Below are 20,548 nucleotides of genomic sequence, written 5' to 3' on the forward strand. Positions count from 1 at the left end.
TTCACAGGCGCCTCCGTGAAGGCCCCCCCTGACATTTTTAAGGATATTTTAAAGAGCCAGAAGAGTCTGTGAAGGATAGAAGAAGAAGTGAAAAAGGAGGGGTGGGAGGAAGAGAGGATTTAACTGTGGCTGACAGCGCCGCATTTAATTTGGGCTGCCAGATCCTTTTTCATTTGACTCCCTCTCAACCGGCTTAAAAGCGGCGGAGGACTTTTGCCGGCAAAGGTTTGCCAGGATGCCTCCGATTAGCGCTGATGTGCCACGTCACACTTTTAAGCCAGCCTGTAATGCATGTTCAACAGGGGGATACTCGTACATTACACTGTGCTGTGCGAGGTTGTGATTAATTGACTCACGCTCTGATGTTAGATGTAATTTGCCCGTCCTCTGATGTGAAACCGACTGAAATGCCAGCCTTACTGTGTGACGCCATCCTGCGGGTGTCACGGTCGACACTTGGGGCAAATGATATGGATAGCTGGAACCGCTTAAACAAGTTTTTGGGACACCGCACTCATTCAAGCATGCCTTACATGACCAAAAACTGGACTTCAAGCTGGACCTCAAAAGTGGTTTGTCCGAAATGTTCAATTTGTGCCTTTTGCCTTTCAGACTATGCTGTTCTTGGCTAAAGTGGAGGAAGACGATGAGGAGGAGGAGGAGGGACAAGTGGACGAGAGCAGGAGGGACATGGCAGAGACGCTCCTGTCTGCATTGATCGACAGACACCAGCAGAGGCAAACATGGAGAGACAGGTGACACACACGGCGTACGGATAATAAACGCAACACAGTGACGCAGTGTTGGAAAACAAAAACAAGTAAAGATGGAATCATCCTGATATAGGATTGATTGCCTGAGTTACAGCAATTTCATTGTCCGCAAGTTGAAAACACCAAACCAAATCTTTCAAGGTACATAGCAACCAGCATCTTAGAAAAAAATATATTGACCCTCCCCCAGACATTCAGGAAATCTTGAAAGAACACTGGCAAGTAAATTCCGATGTAAATTACATTGTCCGAGATTTTAATCCTTTAAAAGATGAGGATGTTTGACCTCACATCATCAACTTGGACATCATCCCCTTCAGCTTACAATTCAACTCCTGAGTCATTATCAGCCAAAAATTGGCTGTTTTATTGTAACTTCTTATTTATTTATTTATTTATTGGGGGGGGGGGGGTGTTGACAAATGCCCGCAATGGGAAATTTCATTTAAGAATTTTGTGCCAGTTACTCTTTGAGCAATCTGTGACCAAAATGTTTTTTTCACATTTCATCATGAATTCATCTGAAGTACAAACGGTCCGCGAGAATCTGCAAAACAACAGCGAGTCACATAGAGCAACATATATAGGACTGTACTCCATGTATATGTAAAAAAAAATATTTTTTTAAAATTGTCCCTAGGTGTGAATGTGAGCGTGGATGGTTGTTCGTCTCTGTGTGCCCTGCGATTGGCTGGCAACTGATCCAGGGTGTCCCCCCGCCTACTGCCCGGAGACAGCTGGGATAGGCTCCAGCACCCCCCGCGACCCTAGTGAGGATTAAGCGGTTCAGAAAATGGATGGATGGATGGATAATATGTTTGAAAAAATCTGCAATGCACTGAACCCGCGATAAACAAACCGCGAAGTAGCGAGGGATCACTGTATATGGTCAAATAATTAATTTCCTCCATGTGGAATCTGCATGCTGCATCACGTTTGGTGTTTTGATTGTCCTCCCTGGGCCTGGCACCTATCACAGCTCACACAGCGACACGTGTGTCCTGGATAAGTCTGTTCACTTCCTTCCCTCTAGATAAGAGTGCAGAGAGCAGCACACTGGTCATCGCTTTAGATAAAGAATGGCCACACTCGTGGAAAACACACATGCACTGATTGTTGTTTTAGCTGTTGCTTCTCACCACTTCGAGTCTTGTATAAACTAACGACGTTCACATATGATTTCCCTGCTTATTGTCTCGCACAGACTTGACCCATGTGTCAAACCCACACACACAAACACACGAGCGCGCGCGCGCCCCCAAACACACCCCTCGGAAAGACACAGTCCAGGACCCAAAAAAAGATTTTAACCTGGAACAAAAAACTAAAAATAAAAAATACATCAGAGCTTCTGAAAAATGATACACAATGCCCAAGTCTCCCCTCGTGGGCCGTCTGTTTTTGGACATTTCACCCCCAGTTGACACAAAAAGGTGCCCCAGTCCAGATGAAGCTTGTAAACAAGCTGTTTCCACACACCTTACTTCGCCGCGTCGACGCCCACAATCCTGATGGCGCATTCCAAGACACGAGTGCTGAAAGCTAGAAGCCATCCCAACACCATCCAGCTATCCACCCTGCGCCATCTAGAAGTCTTATCCCCCTAAAATTTACCACCTTCTAACTTTAGATTTGACTTGAACACAATTAGTCCTTATTTCTCGAAATTCTAGTCACTATTATTATATCCTTGAATGTGGACCTCTTAAGACTACACTGCTGGGTTGAGGTCATGTTATTTTGAAAAAAATGTATATTGTTTGCAGATACAATTATGTGGATGCTAATGTCCCGGTTTTGGCTCCCATCCCCCCAAAGTCTTAATAAGAGAATCGATAAGGAATTGAATCGTAAAAATCTTACTGATTACCATCCCCGAACATCACTTTGCCCTGAGGTAGCAAGTACGTCTTGTAGCATTATATTGCACTTATGCTCCTCCAAGGTCTAAAATGTCCCAATTTGCAGCTTTCTCGAATGCATCATTTGATGCTGACATGCAGTATCATCACAGCCCCGGACAGGAAATGCTCCATCCTTGTCAGCGGGGGCAGACATACGTTTACTCTTTCCGCAGTGAAAGAGTGATTAGATTAGTTTTCAAGGAGGCCAAGCACCCCACACACACACACACGTACGCAATGTGTTTGAACTCCAGCTGCTCCCGATATCTCCTCTCTCCCTTAACAACGTTGAATACCCCGACACCCTCACCTCCCCAACCCCTCACCCCACCCACACACACTTGCGAAAAAGCCAAGGGGTCATCCTTTCAAGTAGCTGTCAACAGATAGCATTTACACAAAACTAAACACATGGCTGGGTGCAATGTTAAGTGAGACGTACTGGTACTGATTAGAGATTACCAACTTGATGGAACGCAAACTTGACATACTATTTTTGTTTTTTCTTTACATGTATTTTCATTTTTTTAAAAAAGCACTCTCATATAGTATCTAGGACATTTGTGGATTCTCCAGATGATGATCATTATTGTTGTTGTTGATCATACTGGTTATATTAGTACTAGTAATATAAGTTGTGCTGTTACTATACTATGATCATGTTCCCGATGATGAAGCAACAAGTTGGCTTTTATCACTGTATTAGCTCCTCTTGTTCCCTTCGGTTCTGTTCAGCGCTGTTTGTTTGTTTCTTTAAAAAAGAATGATTGATGACTGTAGCTGGAGGCACATAAATGTAAACAAGCACAGATTGATTGTGTGTCTCGCTGAGTTTTGTAAACAGCGGCTGAAACTTGCACTCTGTGCACTAAAATGTGGGCCTGTTTGCTGTCTTTTTTGGCTTTGTGTTTTTTTTTTTTGGTTCTTTTTTTTTTTTTGCACAAAAAATAATTTGAAGACAAAAATATACGTGTTTTTATAACTGTTAATTCCGTGATAGCGTCCCATTTCAGCCCCAATGACCACTGGAAATAGATGTACAGTATTATCTTCTGTGTGTGTGTGTGTGTGTGTGTGTGTATATTTGCGACTAGAAATAGTAGAACAGGTAAATATATTACACACTTAGCGTGTATTGTAGAGCAAGACGTGATCTCCAGGGAACAGGGATAGTTGGATCAGAAATGGCATATCCAAATGTCAAATGAAAAATTTGCATTAAAGATGCCGGTTGCTACAAAAAAAATCACTTCCTGTCTACACAGACAAAGATAAATAAGGACTCATTGTCTAATTGATGATAGTACGTCATCTTATGACAAATAAACGCCTCCCTCTAGGGTGCCTCACTTCCACGTAAGGAAAAAAAAAGGTTGTAGGTTAAATCATGAAAGATTTTTTGGTGGTTGTCGATAATATGATGAAGTCGAGCCTACTTAATTGATTAATCGATAATGTCATTGACTAGTACGGCAAATTAATGACTTCTACACTGTCAAGTAGTTTACCGCCCCCTCAAAACAGTGTAAGTCAACACACTGCTATTAATATGGCAACACCTGGCAACAAAAGTGAGTACACCCCAAGGTGAAAATGTACAAATTGGGCTCAAATTGCTTTTTTTTTTCTCTCCCTGCCGTTAGTGTTACAAGGTGGCAGGTGTGAATGGGGAACACGTGTGTTACACGTCTGTTCTCACACTCTCATACTGGTCAGTGGAGGTCCAGTTTTGCACCTCATGGCAAATAACTCGCAGAGGGCCTGAGAAAAAGAATTGTTGCTCTACAAAAAGACACACATCAAAACCATCCACCTTGAATCCAAGCACGTCTCGACATCTCCACAATTGACTGCTAGCAACACGCCAGGAACCCCGGTGTCTATGTTTTGTTGAATAGAAGCTACTTTCAAAGTGCACGCTGCTTCACCACACTATTAAATCGAGGATGGGAGTGAACGTTTGTGCATGCAAATGGAAACGTCACTGTGAAATGAATGATTTGGACTGTTGTCACAAACCATACCACGCCTACTTATGTAACTTAGCTGTACTTAAATGTTCATAATGACATTTTTTCAAGGGTCCGAAACCAGTGTTCGTATTGCAAGCTAAACTGCAAGGTTAGCTAACCTCTCTGTGGGGTTTGTAATGACGAATGAAGTGAGACTTTGCCATAGTGTCTTCATTTAAAGCGATTCAACCCATGCATTTTGCCATCCTATTTTTGACTGAAGCTTCATGATGAGGTCACTTCCAGCCAACCCTTGGAAAAAAAAAAAACCCAGAGGTCGAGCATCGCCACAAAAACAAAGCAAAGTGCTCTGTCACAGCGGGCGGACAAACACCGAGGGGAACAGCTGCGAGTTTTGTACTGACCATGCAAACTGCTGTAGGCTTTGTAAGGTCATTATACGATAATGAAAATCATTACAGAATTACATGGGGGTTTAGAACATGAGAGCAGCGGGGAAAAGGGGAGGGGAGGGTCCCACATTGGGTTTGATAAATGGACTGTGAAGGTGCCCATCTGGCTCCTCTCTGTAGCTTTTTCTTCCTGCTCTTTTATCCACTCTCGTCCTTTACTGGACCTATTTCACTGCCCGCCTCTGTTCTCCAGAGGGCCACTCTTTTAAAAGAGAGCAGACCTCCAGTGAAAGATTAACAGAGTGCAAACCCACCTCGCCTCGATGCTGGAGAAAAGAGTGTGTGTGTGTGTGCGTGTGTGTGTGTGAGATGAAGGGGTTGTGTGGGGGTGACAGGCGGAGGTGTTTATGAGCCAAGCGGCGTTTGCGCCTGACTTGGCAAACTCGGTCCTCCCATCCTTCAGCTCTGAGAAAAGACAGCAGATGACCTTTGACGCTGGAAACAGTTGGACCCGGATATGTGAATAAAGACGTCGCAGTGGTCATTTTCAGCTCAGCGCTTAGTAATGATGCCTCAAAGTGGCGAAAACAATGCTGCATTGTTCTTTTTTTTTCTGCGGCAAATAATGGTCGTCTAAACCAAGTCGATCATTTGTGGCGTTATAAATGCGCAAAAAGACACATTTAATGGAATTCTACAAGTTTTAGCCACAAGTGAACATCTGCCACCGCCTGTGCTGCCACTTAGTTTTAGTTGTGTCATTTGTATTCATATCTAGCCAAAGCAAATGGAACCAAAAAAAAAAGGCCAGCAACTGTGCTTCACCATAATTTAGTTTGTTTGTGAATGCTCAGCTTGACTGTCGGCAATCAAGCTAAAGTTTTCCTCAGCCTATGACTTTGGCGAGACTGTAAATTTTACGAAATAGGACAGCAGGGTGAAATTCTGCTTACCATTTCTTCCCCGCTGTCAGGAGATATGGGTTTGAATCTATGTTAGAACTGTCTGGGTTTTCTGACAACTCTGACTTTCTGATACATGCCAAAGGTGTACTTCTTTCGATTCTTTCTAAGTTGTCCAACCGTGTGAATGTCTCCATGTGCCCTACAACTGACTGGTGAACACTCCGGGTTGTATGCTGCCTCCAACCCAAACTCTGGGCTGGGATTCGCCACAGCATCAAACATTATCAAAAATGGATACATGCATTCGACTAAACAAGGCGACCTGACTGTGTGTCATCCATAACCTTGAAATTTCCTAAAACCCAATGACCCCTTGTCCGGCTTGGGTATCTTTTTATTTCAAATGCTACGAGTGAATGAGGTCTTTACTCAAAGACAATGGCACCATCAGCAAGTGTGGTCAAAGGAGACGAAAAGAAGGTCCACGTCTCTCCCAGCTGCACTCATCACTCAGCTGTCCAGCTTGACCCCTGAGCTTCCATCGAGCTTTTTGTTCCCGCGCATTGTCATCCCCCCCTTGTCTTCACCTGGACAGGGCGCAACTCTATAAAAGGCCCGGTCTGTCATCAAAAGCGGGGGGTCACCAGGGGCCAGCGAGGGGCCGGAGTGTCGACGTTAAAGCCGTGCCCACTCGGGGATGACCCTCACTAGTGTCGTTTCGCCCCTGAGGGGATGCTTAGAGACCCAGAGGGGCAGGAAGGTGGGTGGGAAGAGAGACCTCCATTGGCTCACACTTCATTTCTGGAGTGCTGACATGTCCTTTGTGCTGTTCCTTTCAAATTCTGCCTCCGTGCCTATACATGGCTGGGACAAAGACTTGGGAGACAATGAAGATGCCCCGTCCCTGTTGGGATTTTGCCGGCCTTGTCAGTGTCGTGTCCACAATTAAGACGCACACATCCTTATCTAATGTGGCTGGCGTTTTCCTTTAAGCAGCCACAGTGTACTTGCTGTAAAGCCACCGATGATTCATCGTCTTCAAGACTCTCAGAGTGGAACGAAACCCGTTCCTGCTTGATTTCCCAGTTGTTCTGACCCATTGTGATGCAGTCAGTATTCGGGTTAACGTTAAAATGCTGATTTCTGAAACAATTCGGAATAACCCGTTTATGGACAGAGTTGCTCCTACATTTGAAGAACTCGATTTAAGAGGCGATGCATGCATGTTGTAACGCAAATGGAGATAATTTGCTTTTGAGTTGCATCTCCGAGCATCGTCAGGATTGTTTACCTCCTGGCAAATTGCGCAGCAGACATGAATATGTCTGTCTATTTACCCGTTGTGTCATTTTCGCCGCAGAGACAGAAAATAATGTGAAACTGCCGTGGAGAAATCATTGCATTCAAATAACGCTCGCTACTTCCCGTCCTACAAAGATCCATGATTCCTTGCGGAGAGAACAAGGGCATGCACAAAATACAAACGAATGCCTCATTTGAAGGAGGTAACCTGATTCCGTTTACATGACACAACATAAAAATTAGAAAAGGGGTAAACCAGGGGTCATATTCGTGTTTTAAAAAAAATGATTAGGAGCATGTTCGGGTTATATGCATATTTACATGGCCTTTACAAACTGCCAATATTCAGATTTTTTTTTTTTCCCGAAGGGTTATTGACTGTAAAAGTAGTCACTGGAAATTGTGCAAATTATATTTGGTGGATTGTTGCACTTGAAAGATTTTGCTGAGATGAAGAATGATGCGAGTTACCAACTTGTCAGTAGGGAACCACAGGGCAAGCACAGAGACAGTTAAAAACATAGGCACCAATGGTAATTGACGGAAATATATCCTTTTCTGCCTGCATGAAAGTGAGCCGCATGAGCCACCTAAATCTCTAGCATCTAATTTGTCTGTTTTTATCTCAAACACGTCCGTGTGGTCCCCGCTCACGACGGCCACCGTGGCCCTTGATTGTAAATTATGGATTCTTCTGCGCCCTCCGGGTGAGCAATCATTCAGTTATGCACGACACGTCTTCACCTCGTCGTTAGTATCGCTTCCAGGCTGGAAAGTACACCGGAATGTGTGTCACTCTTTCAGGAATGTACTTTCAACCGTTTGACTGATGATGCTGTTCCTCTCCTGACACACTCAGACCATGTATACTAACTCGCAAACAAGTCAGTAAGTTCTAGGTATCTACATTTATTTGTATTTTTCAGTACGGAGCATGAAGTGGGGGTTTTTTTTTGTGTTTGATCTTAAATTCAAGTCTGAACCATGATCTTGAAATCAAGGCATGGAACGAATCGTGACGTTTGGCGTCTCGTTTCATCTCCAGTAATTAACCATCCAAATACATGTGTTCACTTGTTGTGTGGTCAAGGCAATGGAAGGAATGATTATGACCCTCGTGTATGTTTCCTCGCATCTGCTTGCCTGAGTCATGAGCTGCAGTGCCATGTGGGAGTTAAAACGTCACTAAATGTCCCGCAGATATTTAAAGAGCCTGACTGCACAGACACTCACCCATTAAGATCTTTTTTTTTTTTTAATATGGAAACGCTATTTTGTGTTTGCGGTGACGAGTCGGGCAGAAGGAATGGGTTTAGGCTTGTTTTACGGGGAGTTGGGGAAAATAAGAACATTCTTGGCGGTTAAACCCAACATCCCAGGACGTTGATTGAATATCTTTGGGTTTAGGATGTGTGGCAGGCAATGTGCACCAAATGTCAGGAGGGAGTGCGGCACTTGCGGGGTAATCGGTGGGTGTGCTCTCATAAAAGATGCAGTCCCTTGTTGTACAGCTCCCAAAAGTTGTGTTCCCATGCAATGGCACGCTTCCATTACTTCATTGGTAGATTGCATCATTTCTGATTCGCATAATGACAAACACATTTTATTTCCGACGGAATTCTGTCGCAAATCACGATTTTCCCACTGAACCCCACCCCCAAATTTGAAATCCATAGTTTTTAGACTCATCACAGGCAAAATGGTAATCAAGTTCGGATTTTGTCACTTTGCTGTGCATTTTCAGAAAGCTTTATTGATGGGCTTAAAGCAAAGGAGGAATGACATTTACTCCGTGAATACCGCATGGATCTTCATGACATTCAGACGTAAACAGAACATGTGGGATTACTTGCTTTCGTTCCCATTCGTTTCTTTGTGCGACCCCTTCTACCCTTCCCTCAATTCTGACATTGGATTGTGCAGGTGTAGCCAAAATGGTATTCACATAATTTTTTGTTGTGAAATGAATGTTAACATTTGCTGTTTAGCTACAGAATCAATCAAAGTCATGGCCACATGCAAAAATGTGTGACGCATGTTCATCGCCTCCCTTTTTTTTATCCCTCTCTGCCACCTCACCTGGCACACATACATACATGCGAAAACACACACACACGAACACACACACACACACACACACACACCCATCAACACACACACACTTTCCCCCCTCTTTAATTATAACCTACAGCGCCGGAGCGCTTCATTTCATAGGCAGCATATTGTCTCTTCAAAGCTGGCAGCCAGGTCATAAATTATCCTGAAGGTGAGGATGGAAGTTGGAGGAGATAGTTATGAAAATTTCATCTGTCTGCCGTAGCGGCCGCAGCTGCTCCTGTCACCAGCCGTGCGCTGGAGAAATTATACCGGGTCAGCCTCACAGTGTGTGCGTGTGCGTGCGTGTGTGTGTGTGTGTGTGTGTGTGTGTGTGTGTGTGTGTGTGTGTGATGTAAATACATACTGTGCATGTGAACAGTAGTACCACTCGTATCGTGCTCCGTTCTTGTTTGCCTGTGGGGACAAAGTGTGCAATGAGCCCCACCATTTAAGACCGACCTGTCAGTGTAGGGAACATCTCTGCCATCCCTGTCACCTCAGGGTCCTGAAGTGGGGAAGGGGGAGGGGGTCTGGGACTTGGCGAGAGGTGGCACGAGCTCATTGGGCGGTCCCCAAGCTGTCTGTGTTCATTACCGCAACGAAAATGGGACGTGGCCGGCAGGAGGCCCGACCTTTAGTCGCCACTGACTGTGATCAACCGCCACTACGCGAGTGTGCACGAGCGACCACGTGGTTATGAATGAATGTGCTCTTACTGTATTTTATCATCAAATTGTTTTCACTCTCTTCCCAGTGGTTGAGCAGCCATCCAAGTGCCCAAATATTATTTTTGAGCCCAATCAAGACTTGACTTGGAGCTCTGCTGTGGCGCTTTCTTGACACACAACGGCGCCTCAGACTTTCCGAGTGGTAATTAGAGAGAGAATAAAGAAAAGAAAAACACACTAAAACTCCCCCTCGCTCACCCACCGAATCCCCCACCGCCCCCTTCCCCAATGCCAATCTGCCAGTCTGCAAAAAATCTATTAGGGGCAAAGTCCAAAGCTGTTAATTACAATTCTAACTAGCTCGCCTCCTGACGAATGGATGGCGATGTCGGATACAGGGGATATCAGCGATTTCACTTCCTCGTACAAAGGCTCCCTCTGAAATGGGTCATCAATCCCGCAGTGATAAATGTCTGTTGGAGTAATGACTCTCTTATCGGCGGCGGATTACTGCAGATATTTGTAATTAGTGTTGCCACACAAGTCCCCGACAGATGTTTTTTGCAGGCGGCATAATATTGAAACCTCGCTTTGGTGCTAAATGGGAACTTTGTGAGAATAATAGGGCTAGTTACAACCATTGTCGTGCCGGAACCGGAGGACTCGGAGGCCGTTTCATCTGTGGGAAAGCATCTTCGGCGACAGAGCTTGATGGTCATGTGACTAGTTAGCCTCGCTAACTTATAACGTGTCTTTTCAGCTGAGGTTTCCACTTTTAATGAGAGCTTCCTCAATCCACCTCCCCGACTAATACTTTTATTTAATGGTTGAATAAAGCCATCTGAACAAATGAGTTTCAATATCTTGTGGATGACTTTGGATTGAGCAGCACGGAAGCCAAGTGGTCACGAGTTTTGAGGTTCAGGCTTCAAATCTTCAAAATGAGTATCCCTCGTTCCCATATCCTAAATAATTTATACGATACTGATGTGTCTGGATTCCATCTTGTGTTATGTTTCATGGTCAACATACTGTACACAATGTCCAACATACCCACACAGCTACCTCCAGACACATGGAAAGACCCCCTGCCTCTGACAGACGTGTAAACAGATGCAGCCAGAGCCAGTAATGGCAGGTGATTATAAGCAGCACACGTGCCAAACTAATTAAACCCCTGGGTTGACAGCAGCATTTGGTACCCCCGGCATCCTGGCATGGCAGGCATTAAGATAATTGTAGCAGCAGCACAATTCACCTGCGAGAATGCAGCCAACGCGGTCATTTATATTTTAGCAGGATGTTGCTACAGAAGCTGGGCCGTTGAGTCACGGGATGTGTGTTATAAAACCCTTTCATCAGCTTGCCCCTGCCCCTATGAGACAATGTCGTTTATATATTACACTCGGATTGATCAATATGTGCCGGGCACAAGATTGTACATGAATGTCATCTGCCGGTAATATTAATACTTGATGACATGTACAGACTGGATCATGTCTGATTCAGTCTTTCTACTCATACTAAACACATGCATAAAGATGTTCTCTTTGGAATTTTGTTGTATATTGTACGAAGTAATTGTGCTGTTATAAGTAGAAATCAGACATATTTTGGCCTTTTTGAACAGGTTTTCTCATGGACATTTTTAAGTCAGTCAGTCATATTTGGTCATTTGGACACTGCTTCCCTCATTTTTAGGCTCCTTATAAGGCAAAAAAATCAAGTGATTAATTCCATGCAGTCATCAAAGAAAGTAATAATAATGTCATGTAAAATATTTTACACAATAGATTAAATACTATGAAATGAAATCATGTCAAATGTAATTTTTAAAAAGTATTTTAGTTGTTGTTTTCAATATTATACTGTGGTAATAACATTGAGATATTTAGAAAACAAACACGGTACTATTTTTTTTAAATCTTTTGAACAGCCCCAAAATATTGTTCAACTCTTTCAAATATCAGTGGCCACATAATATATTGATACTTATGGCACAATTTTGACAGTTTCACTTCAGAGTGTACACACTTCTGTTGCCAACAGTTTAGACAATGGCTTTTTGTTGAGTTACCTCGACAGGACAGTAAATGAACACAGTTATACAGGCTTTTCAATGACTATGTTGCTGTTTTGCAAAGTTTCATTGTCAGTGTTGTCCCGCGAAGAGACAACGGAAATTTTAGACACATACTCAAGTATGTACAGACTGTTATGATTCCCAATCTTTTAAAACGCATTTATCAAAATAAAAATGAATACATTCTAAGTAATCATACGCACGCAAAATCAAACTGCACTTTATAACCTCCTCTTGAATCTTAAAGAAGTAATATGACGGATATGCCACTGGACTTTCTCTTTGTGTCTCAAGTGGGTCGCGGCCAGACAAGGACAGCGGCACTCTTGAATCCTCTCGCTCCCCAGGTCGTCACTTCTCCAGCTGGTGGGTGGGACTCCTGCAGTCCTCCTCTTAAAGGTCACCTGTGTGCATTCTGTGCATGGCTACGCGTTTACCTCTCACACTCGCACCTGGACTGTTAAGTAAGTCGTGATACATTCCAGTTGTGTGAAGACTAGGCAGATGGATTGATTCATGTGATGGCCTGGCGCTATGCAGCGGGCGTGGCCCGGCCCAGGTGCAAGTTTGCCACGCTGCGCTCTCAAAGTGTGCGCTCTCCAGGTGAGAGGTAAATATGATATAGTGTCAGCTATTGTGACATTATTAGAGGAATGCGAGAAGCCTCGGCGTGCACTGTCAGATTTATGCGCTGTGGTTTTGGCAGTGTCATTGAGCAAGGCCCCCATACAACCTTTTTGTGCGTGTTCCCATGCTGCTAATCAGTAGGGGAATCTGTTTTCCCACGGAGAGGCCGTGTTTGAGTGTTTTCCGGCATACAGGTATGGTAATTGTTTTAGATTAAAGCACATGTAGGTGTTGCTTTACCTGCATGGCAAGGAGGGCGGGGTAAATGGGCTTTCCACCTTCAAGGTACTCAAAAGCGCTTGAACAGCTTCGTCATTCACTTACCGATGACGCAGCATCAGGAGCAGTTGGGGAAGCTAGTGACTTGCGTAAGGACACTTTGGCAAGGTCATAAGGGCTCAAATTCAAAACACGCAACCAGATGATCTTGTGGCATATCTGATTATCTGTCACGTCTCGATCATGCGCTACATCACGCCGGGTGGTATTTGTTAATTTGGTTATGTCTTGTTGAAAAAGTGGCTTTTATCCGAAATTAGCAGCAAGGAATTAATAGCGCGATGAGGCCTTCTGTTTCAGGCTAAAGTGGACAACCTGTTGTCATTTGGCAACGATTTGAATTCTCACTGACCAAGTGTAAATGGACGTGTATTGGATCACGCAGAGACAAAGCTGGGTGGCTACAGAAAGACAACATTTGTATTGTGACCTCCTTTTTTTTACACCCCCCTCCACCTCCCCACTTACCCCTCGTGCCCGTATCACCATCATCACTAGATAGAAATATCTCACTTTGTCGACGTGCTAATGAGAACAGACTCGGCAGCGGCCCTCGCAGATGCCTATCAAAGGGCAGAAAACAAAACGGGAGTGTAAGTAAATACAGACTGTAATTAGTATGACAAGGCTGAAAGAAGAGATAACGCATGGCGAACCGCTTCCAGGCTCTTTTATTATTTTATTTATTTATTTATTTATTTTTCCTCCTTCCAGAAACCCACACTTGCAGGCTGGGAACAAATCAAAAGGTTTTAATCAGCTTGCTACAGCACATAATGAGGAGCCACTAAGCCGCTGCTATCCACCGCCATCGGCCACTTAACGCTCGCGTCTTCAAAGAGTGTCGGCCTCTTTTTAAGCTGTGCATTCAAACCTACTAAGTCTATGTTATGTTACGGCAAGAGACTTGCAGTACTGTGTCGTTAAATGTGCTGTTTTAGTGATGCTATAATGACCGCGTATGACGAGAATGTCACTCGGCGCGGCACAAACCTCCACCAAGGCAGTGGAAAAATAAACGCTCGATGTGTCAGTTTGGAGGCACTGAGTTCAGAAATTTTCAATCGAGCAAAACATGTCAACTCATTAACCTGAACCTACCTGGATTGAACTCCAGAATCACAAGTTGCTGACTTTTACGAGGACTGTTTGGTATATTAACATGAATTTTGGGGTATACACAGTAAATGCTAGTGGGGGATTGCCAAACGCGCGACAAGCCCAATGGGTGAGCGTCATTTACTCAGCCGCTTCATCTGGGAAAACATATGGTGCCATTTGGAGGCCCAGACTGGTGCACACTGTTCTCCTGTAATTAAACTGGCCCAACAGAGCAGCTACACAAGTGCCCAGTGATAGCTGCGAGATATGCAGTGTGTAAGTGCATCACCATGCAGCACAGGGGCCAAGCGCACACATCCTGTTAACAAAATGTTCAACAACTTTGACACAACAACTTTGGCAGCCCGCACATGTGCACTGCGGGCAGTGCATGAGGAAAAACACGCACAGGACCTTTATTTAGTCTTTTTACTGACATCTGAGGCAGCAATTAGGAATGCGAGTGCTTTCTTGTCACGTGTTATGCCTTGGGTGTCATAAAAGAAAATATGAGTAAAAATAATACACGAAGGAGAGATATTGCTTATGGAAATGTCCAAGCGCTGCTCGTAGCAGCAGCTCAGTGAATGTCACGTTCGCATTTAATGACCTCAAGGCCACAAATACCAGCCGCGGCATATATGTTGTTTTCTCCAAAATTAGTTCATGTTTCTGGATATTTCAGGGAATAGTCCAACATTGCAATCCAATTAGATTGCTTGTTAAACTTGCCGGCATTTTTTACACTTCTTATCCTCATTAGGGTTGCAGGTGTGCTGGTGACTATCCGAGCTGACTTAGAGCACGAGGCAAGCCACACCCTGGAATGGTCACAAGCCAATCACAGAATGATTTTCATGTTTGTGAGTGATGTGAGAGAAGCAGTGAAACATTGTTCCAAAAATGAAATCGATCAATATGTGGCTTTATTGTTATGTTATGGGCAGTATAAGATAGCATAAAGTAATTTTGGACAAAAGGACAACATACGCATGTTTTTCAAGATACTCAAACACTGGCGAAAAACTCTAAGTTCCGGATACTAATGACTTTTCTTTTTAATTGTCTTTACCACTGCAATGAGGTGTGGCAGGCAGGGTGGGGCTTGGATTGCTTATGTTTGGAGAGCATAAGTTGAGTTGGCAGCGTTATGGGGGCGTCAGCTGGGCCGTTGTCCTGTCTGATGTAGGGGGGGTTGTCGGGGGGACCGGCTGGCAGCTCGGCGGGGCGGCCCAGTTAAAGATACACCACTGGGAACCAGTGGCTGATCCAAAAGACACAAGCTAATACAGTACACTCAACCCAAGATGGACTACAAAGGGATGGATTGGTGGGTTTGGAGAAGCGTCCAAATTTGGAATAAAGACATGGCTGCCTCATTTATAACATGTGGCAGCACCATTCTACCAATTTACGGTAAAGAAAATGCAGTAATTTAGCTGTCGTTAAGTTTGTGTCCACCAACCATCCAGACAAATACAAATTGTCGTGATCACAATGAATGTTTGGTCTCTTGAGTCAAAATGGACTGCAGCTGTAAAATTGGGTGATTTTCACCACCCACAATATCGTAGCGGTACTGTTATAATTACTGTATTGTCCGCACGAGTGATAAGGCGCTTTGGATTACAAGGCGCACCTTCAATGAATGTCCCATTTTAAAACTGTTTTCATGTACAGCATTATATACCTATTATACCACGATATAAGGTACATGGAATTGATGCGACAATCATGGCTGCAGTTACCTTATGCATCCACTAGGGAGACTCTACAATCCAGCTTGATTTATAAAGAGCTTTAACAACCTGCATCTATAACAAAGCGCTTTACAGAACATTTAAAATACTATGTCCAAGAAATCCGAATATTGATCCATATATAAAACACATTGGATTATCAGGCAATTATTGCTCTATAAAGGGTTAAAGGTAAGGAAATGTTCTTTTATAGGAAATGTCGTCTTTCTTAGTACCATAAATGCCACACTGAACAAAAACTTGTGTTTTTAGCCTAAAACAAACTGTAGAGTCTTAAATACATGTTATTTATTTATTTATTTTTGCTTTGAAATGCAGGAAAGTTTTACAACAGCAAAGCTAACAACATTTCATTGAATTTCCCAACTTAAAGTGTCACTGACGTTTGTTGGCTGGAAATTTAAAGGGTTTTTTTTCTGTGTATTTACTGGCTAAATCTTAACCAATATGTATTATAAAGCTACAAAATGATATTTAAAGTAAAATAAAAAAACATTCACAAGGTATATCAAATATTTTTCTCCAAATGTATAACAGCAATACAGTATATTCATTTTTGTGAGTGAAGCAGTCACCAATTTAGGTTGTGCTCCGCCTCTGACCCAAAATCATGGGGTAGGCCCCGGCCTACCTGTGACCCTACTGAGGAGATGCGGTACAGAAAATGGATGGCTGGATGGATGGAAACATGGCCTTTCATAGCCTAATATGTACTGACAACAAACCTTTCAAGACCTGCTCGCATAAGTACATAATGCACGATGTACCGTCTGCTTCCATAGGGGACTTTCATGCTGCTTATTCTCTCGTTGTCTGACTAGCAAGCACATTTGCATATGCCGTCATGTATATTTCAAAAGCATTTAAGACGCACATCACGGCTGGTGAATTATGCATTGGGCCGCCACGGCGGAGGCACTTGTTTGAACCGTGTCCTTCTTTACTCGTTACAATCACAGCCCATTAAAATACACAAAGTAGACAGCCTCGAAATGGACTGGCGGTGATCAGCGTTTTTGGGACCCGACAGGTTCTGGGGACCCTCACCTCGTCCTGAGGGGTGATAATATTAAGTAGTATCATTGTAGACCGTGTTGTCTTTCCAGATGCGCGTTTGTACTGGCGCTCGTTAACGATGGCGGGAGACGAGTCGAGTGAATAATTCAAAACAGGCATGTCTCACAAAATGATGCAAACCTACGCACGCCTTGACAGTGGGACGAGTGGAGTGTTGAAGTAAACACGGCCTAAAAGGCTCTTATGCATTATAGACAAGGCTTTTGAAACACTTTTCTCATATGCAAATGGTACACATAGTAGCTGCAAAGGTTTAATATCAATCATTCGCATTCATTCTGTAGATCCAACTTTTGTGTTGGGCTCTTTATACTGTATACACAGAAGGCCATTGAGTTGCGGTATGTAAGTCACAATGAAATACATTGGAACCTCTCAAGTGGAGCGTGCTAATACTGATAATTGGGCCCAATTTAAGCATTTTCCCACCCCTGTGATCAAAGTCAGCAAAGGCCCGATTGTCAGATGTATCTAAAAGATTAGCTCGACTGCAATTATCCTGTGGTGTGGTAGGATGGCCAATTAGCAAGACAAAAAGAGGAGCAACCATAGTTGTGAGCGTTTGTATGTGTCTCACAAGTCATTCATCACAATGAAAATGACAAGAAGAAAAGTCTGCAATGGCAAAGTAGTCCAGCTAAGCTTACTGGAAACCTCGCTTCTTCTACCTGCTCTTCTACCATTCTAGCTTATTTTTTGTTGTTGTATTTTCCGACAGGATAGATGCCCCATGTCATCATCCACAGACTCCCCCCTTAAACACATATTCACCCTATTCATGCTCTGACGCGGTGGCGATTCCGGTTCGATCCCAGAGTGGGTGGCCGCCTGAGAGTAAAAAACGTATTGTTACATCTGTGTGCTTCACTTAGATTTAAAAGTAATGTAATACGGGATAGTTGATGTGCGATTGACTAGGTTTTAAAGACATTTCCTTTTACATTCCCTAACAAGCATTTTAAGGTGAATTGAAGACGAAAATGCCCATAGGTGTTCATGTTAGTGCGAACGCTTACCCTGGCGACCAGTACAAATTGTACCTGGCCTCCTACCCAAAGCCATCTGGAATCGATACCAGCTCACATGTGACCATGCAAGTGCAAAATTATAATTAAAAAAAAAAAAACATCCAGATGTTTTGGGCAACTTTCAAGGTTTATTTTTTTCATTTTTTGTCATGGTTGGTCAGACCAATATGAAAGGGGCCCCCTCTCTTTTCCTTACCTACCGTCGATGCCACTTCCTCATCGGGCCCACCACACGTTGAAGCCGCTATTTACGGGCTTCCTTTCCAGCCATCGCTGTGTGGTAAATGATGATAAGCTGAGCCTGTAATAAACAATCTCGTAAACAGCTCTGAAGCTCAGCCTTTAATTGCCTCAGGGGCTTGTAAGAGCTTTATAACACATTTATTACCCCCTTTAATGGCCTGCTAGATGTGAGCCATAACATAAGCAACACTCGTTTAATTTTCTGACATATATTGGCTCCAGGTTATCTTTTGGTTATTTTTGCCAACTCTATTGATTTTTGTACCTGCTCCTGTTTATGGCCCTAATGCATCGTGACAAGAGAATGTCTACGCCTCAATTATTTTGCCACTCTGTATTCCGAGTGCGCTCCATCTAAGGCAGAAACTATTACTTTGTTAGCCAAAAGCACACATCAACTCAGAGCAGACGAAAAGGGGCCAGCGTGGGGAATAGAAATATTTGATGTTGAATCTCTCCCTATTTACAGGAGGATGGCTGAATAAACGTGTTCAGAAGCTGGAAAGCAGCATTATGACCCATAACCCCGAGGTATTTGAAATGGAACAGCGGGACTTACTTTGAAAAAGAATTGGAGATGTGCTCAGGGCTCACTGTTTATACCTTGATGTGATTTGGAGTGAAATATTTATTTTATATGTATAAAGGCGTGTTTATCTTTTCTTACGTGTTTTTCTTTTTTTATATTTTTGCCCTTGTCTGATGGCTGGCTTTCGGAGACTGAGAGGTTATTTAGTGTTGTCTTTTGTTTTATTGTCGACAGTTGGTACAATTCTGGTTGGACGCTAGGGCACTTGGCGGCGATCTACCTTAAGTCCGTTTTAATTGAACTGTTGTTAGTTTTCCCTGGTCAGCTTTGAACACAGCAATTGAAAACTGTCATCATCATCATAATACATTTTATTTGTGAGTAGTACACACAAAAACACAAAGGAACTTTACACGGTTAAGACAAAACAAAACAGAACAACAATTAGACATCATGGAAAAAAAGAAAATACAATAGTCGCATTAACAACTATATGGGTGTGTGTGAGTGTGTCTGAGGTGATGAGGGAGAGATCTCCACAGGGTGGGGTGGCGATAGAGAAGCCCAGGTCTCCCCAGGTCCGGCGCTTGGTTCGGATGGGAGGAGTGAGGAGGTTGGCATGGGCAGATCGAAGATTACAGCCAGCAGTATGACAGTGAAGTGGGTCAGTGAGGTAGGAGGGGAAGAGGTTGTGAAGGGCCTTGAGGTGTCGGAGGAGTGGGGTGATGTGGTCTGAGTGACAAGACGGGCAGCAGGATGTTGGATGTGTTGAAGTTTGTTGAGGGTTTTCGTTGGTACGCCGTACAGAGGATGCTATTGCAGTAGTCGAGTCGTGAGGTGACAGCAGAAATAAATTGTGTGAAAAGAAATTGAAGCCAGTTTACAAAACCAATCATCCGAGTGGGACCAGAAAGTAAACACGAGTGTGAAAACATACTCGTTGAGTTTGTGTGACACTGTTAGCGTTTCCCCGTGTTTGCCTGTCATCCCCGTTCACTCTTCAAACTGGAGTTAACTCGGTTTGTCTTGCACAATCCACCTAATCATGAAATGATATTTGAGGGCCGTAATAGGAAGGAGCGTATTTCAGCACGAGGCGCAGATATTCGATCAAAAAAAAAAAAAAAAAGTTCCCTCGCTGCAACATTTTCCCCCATTATGATTTATTAAACTAATGCTGGGGCCCGGGAATCTACTTTTGCTTTCATCGCCGCGCTCTCCAAATACCAATTTCAACCGCCTCCTCAATTATTCTTTTGTCTCGGAAAAGAAGCAAGGTATCAATCTTTTATGTTTTGGAAAAAAAAACTGATGAGCGCTATCTAGCTGTTTTTTTTTGCTTTGTGTGTGTGTGTGTGTGTGTGTGTGAAGCCATGTCTAGGATGAAAAAAAAAACATGAAATTGCAGAGTAAATCAATACCGGGGCCACTAATTTCAGGGGTATCCCCTTTCAAAGAGCAAAGCTGAATGTTGTTACGCCGTATGTTTTCCATCTCTTACTGTACTGCGTTTCATTTCAGGCACGGTTGTTATCGTAGTTGCTGTTGTTTGTATGTTATTTCAGCTTCTTTCTCAAGTAGCTATTTTGCAATTTGGACAAAAGCACAATTTAGCGCCCATCTGTTTCCAATGTGCTCAACGTGAGACAGATGGGCTCGGTGTATTGAAGCCATACCAGAGTCCTGGCAGGTTGCAGCGGTTTCGGTCATGAACATGCTAAATATGAGACTACGGGCTGATTTCATCACGACAAGGCCTGTAATGCTATTCTTTTTCATAAAGTTAATCTGTCGCGCATTAGTCTCG

General features: G+C 43.5%; 1 protein-coding gene across 2 annotated transcripts in view; it reads left to right on the top strand.

Annotated features, from left to right (window-relative positions):
* fto (FTO alpha-ketoglutarate dependent dioxygenase) overlaps positions 1-20,548 on the top strand; it is a 130,548-nt gene that overhangs the window by 61,286 nt on the left and 48,714 nt on the right. For both annotated transcript variants that reach the window (XM_052064333.1, XM_052064332.1), the window contains one exon: positions 613-755. In XM_052064333.1, the coding sequence (XP_051920293.1) occupies positions 613-755 (143 nt within the window). The remainder of the gene's footprint in view (positions 1-612; positions 756-20,548) is intronic.

The sequence above is a fragment of the Hippocampus zosterae genome, chromosome 4 (genome assembly GCF_025434085.1).
Source record: "Hippocampus zosterae strain Florida chromosome 4, ASM2543408v3, whole genome shotgun sequence".
Taxonomy (NCBI): Eukaryota; Metazoa; Chordata; class Actinopteri; order Syngnathiformes; family Syngnathidae; genus Hippocampus; species Hippocampus zosterae.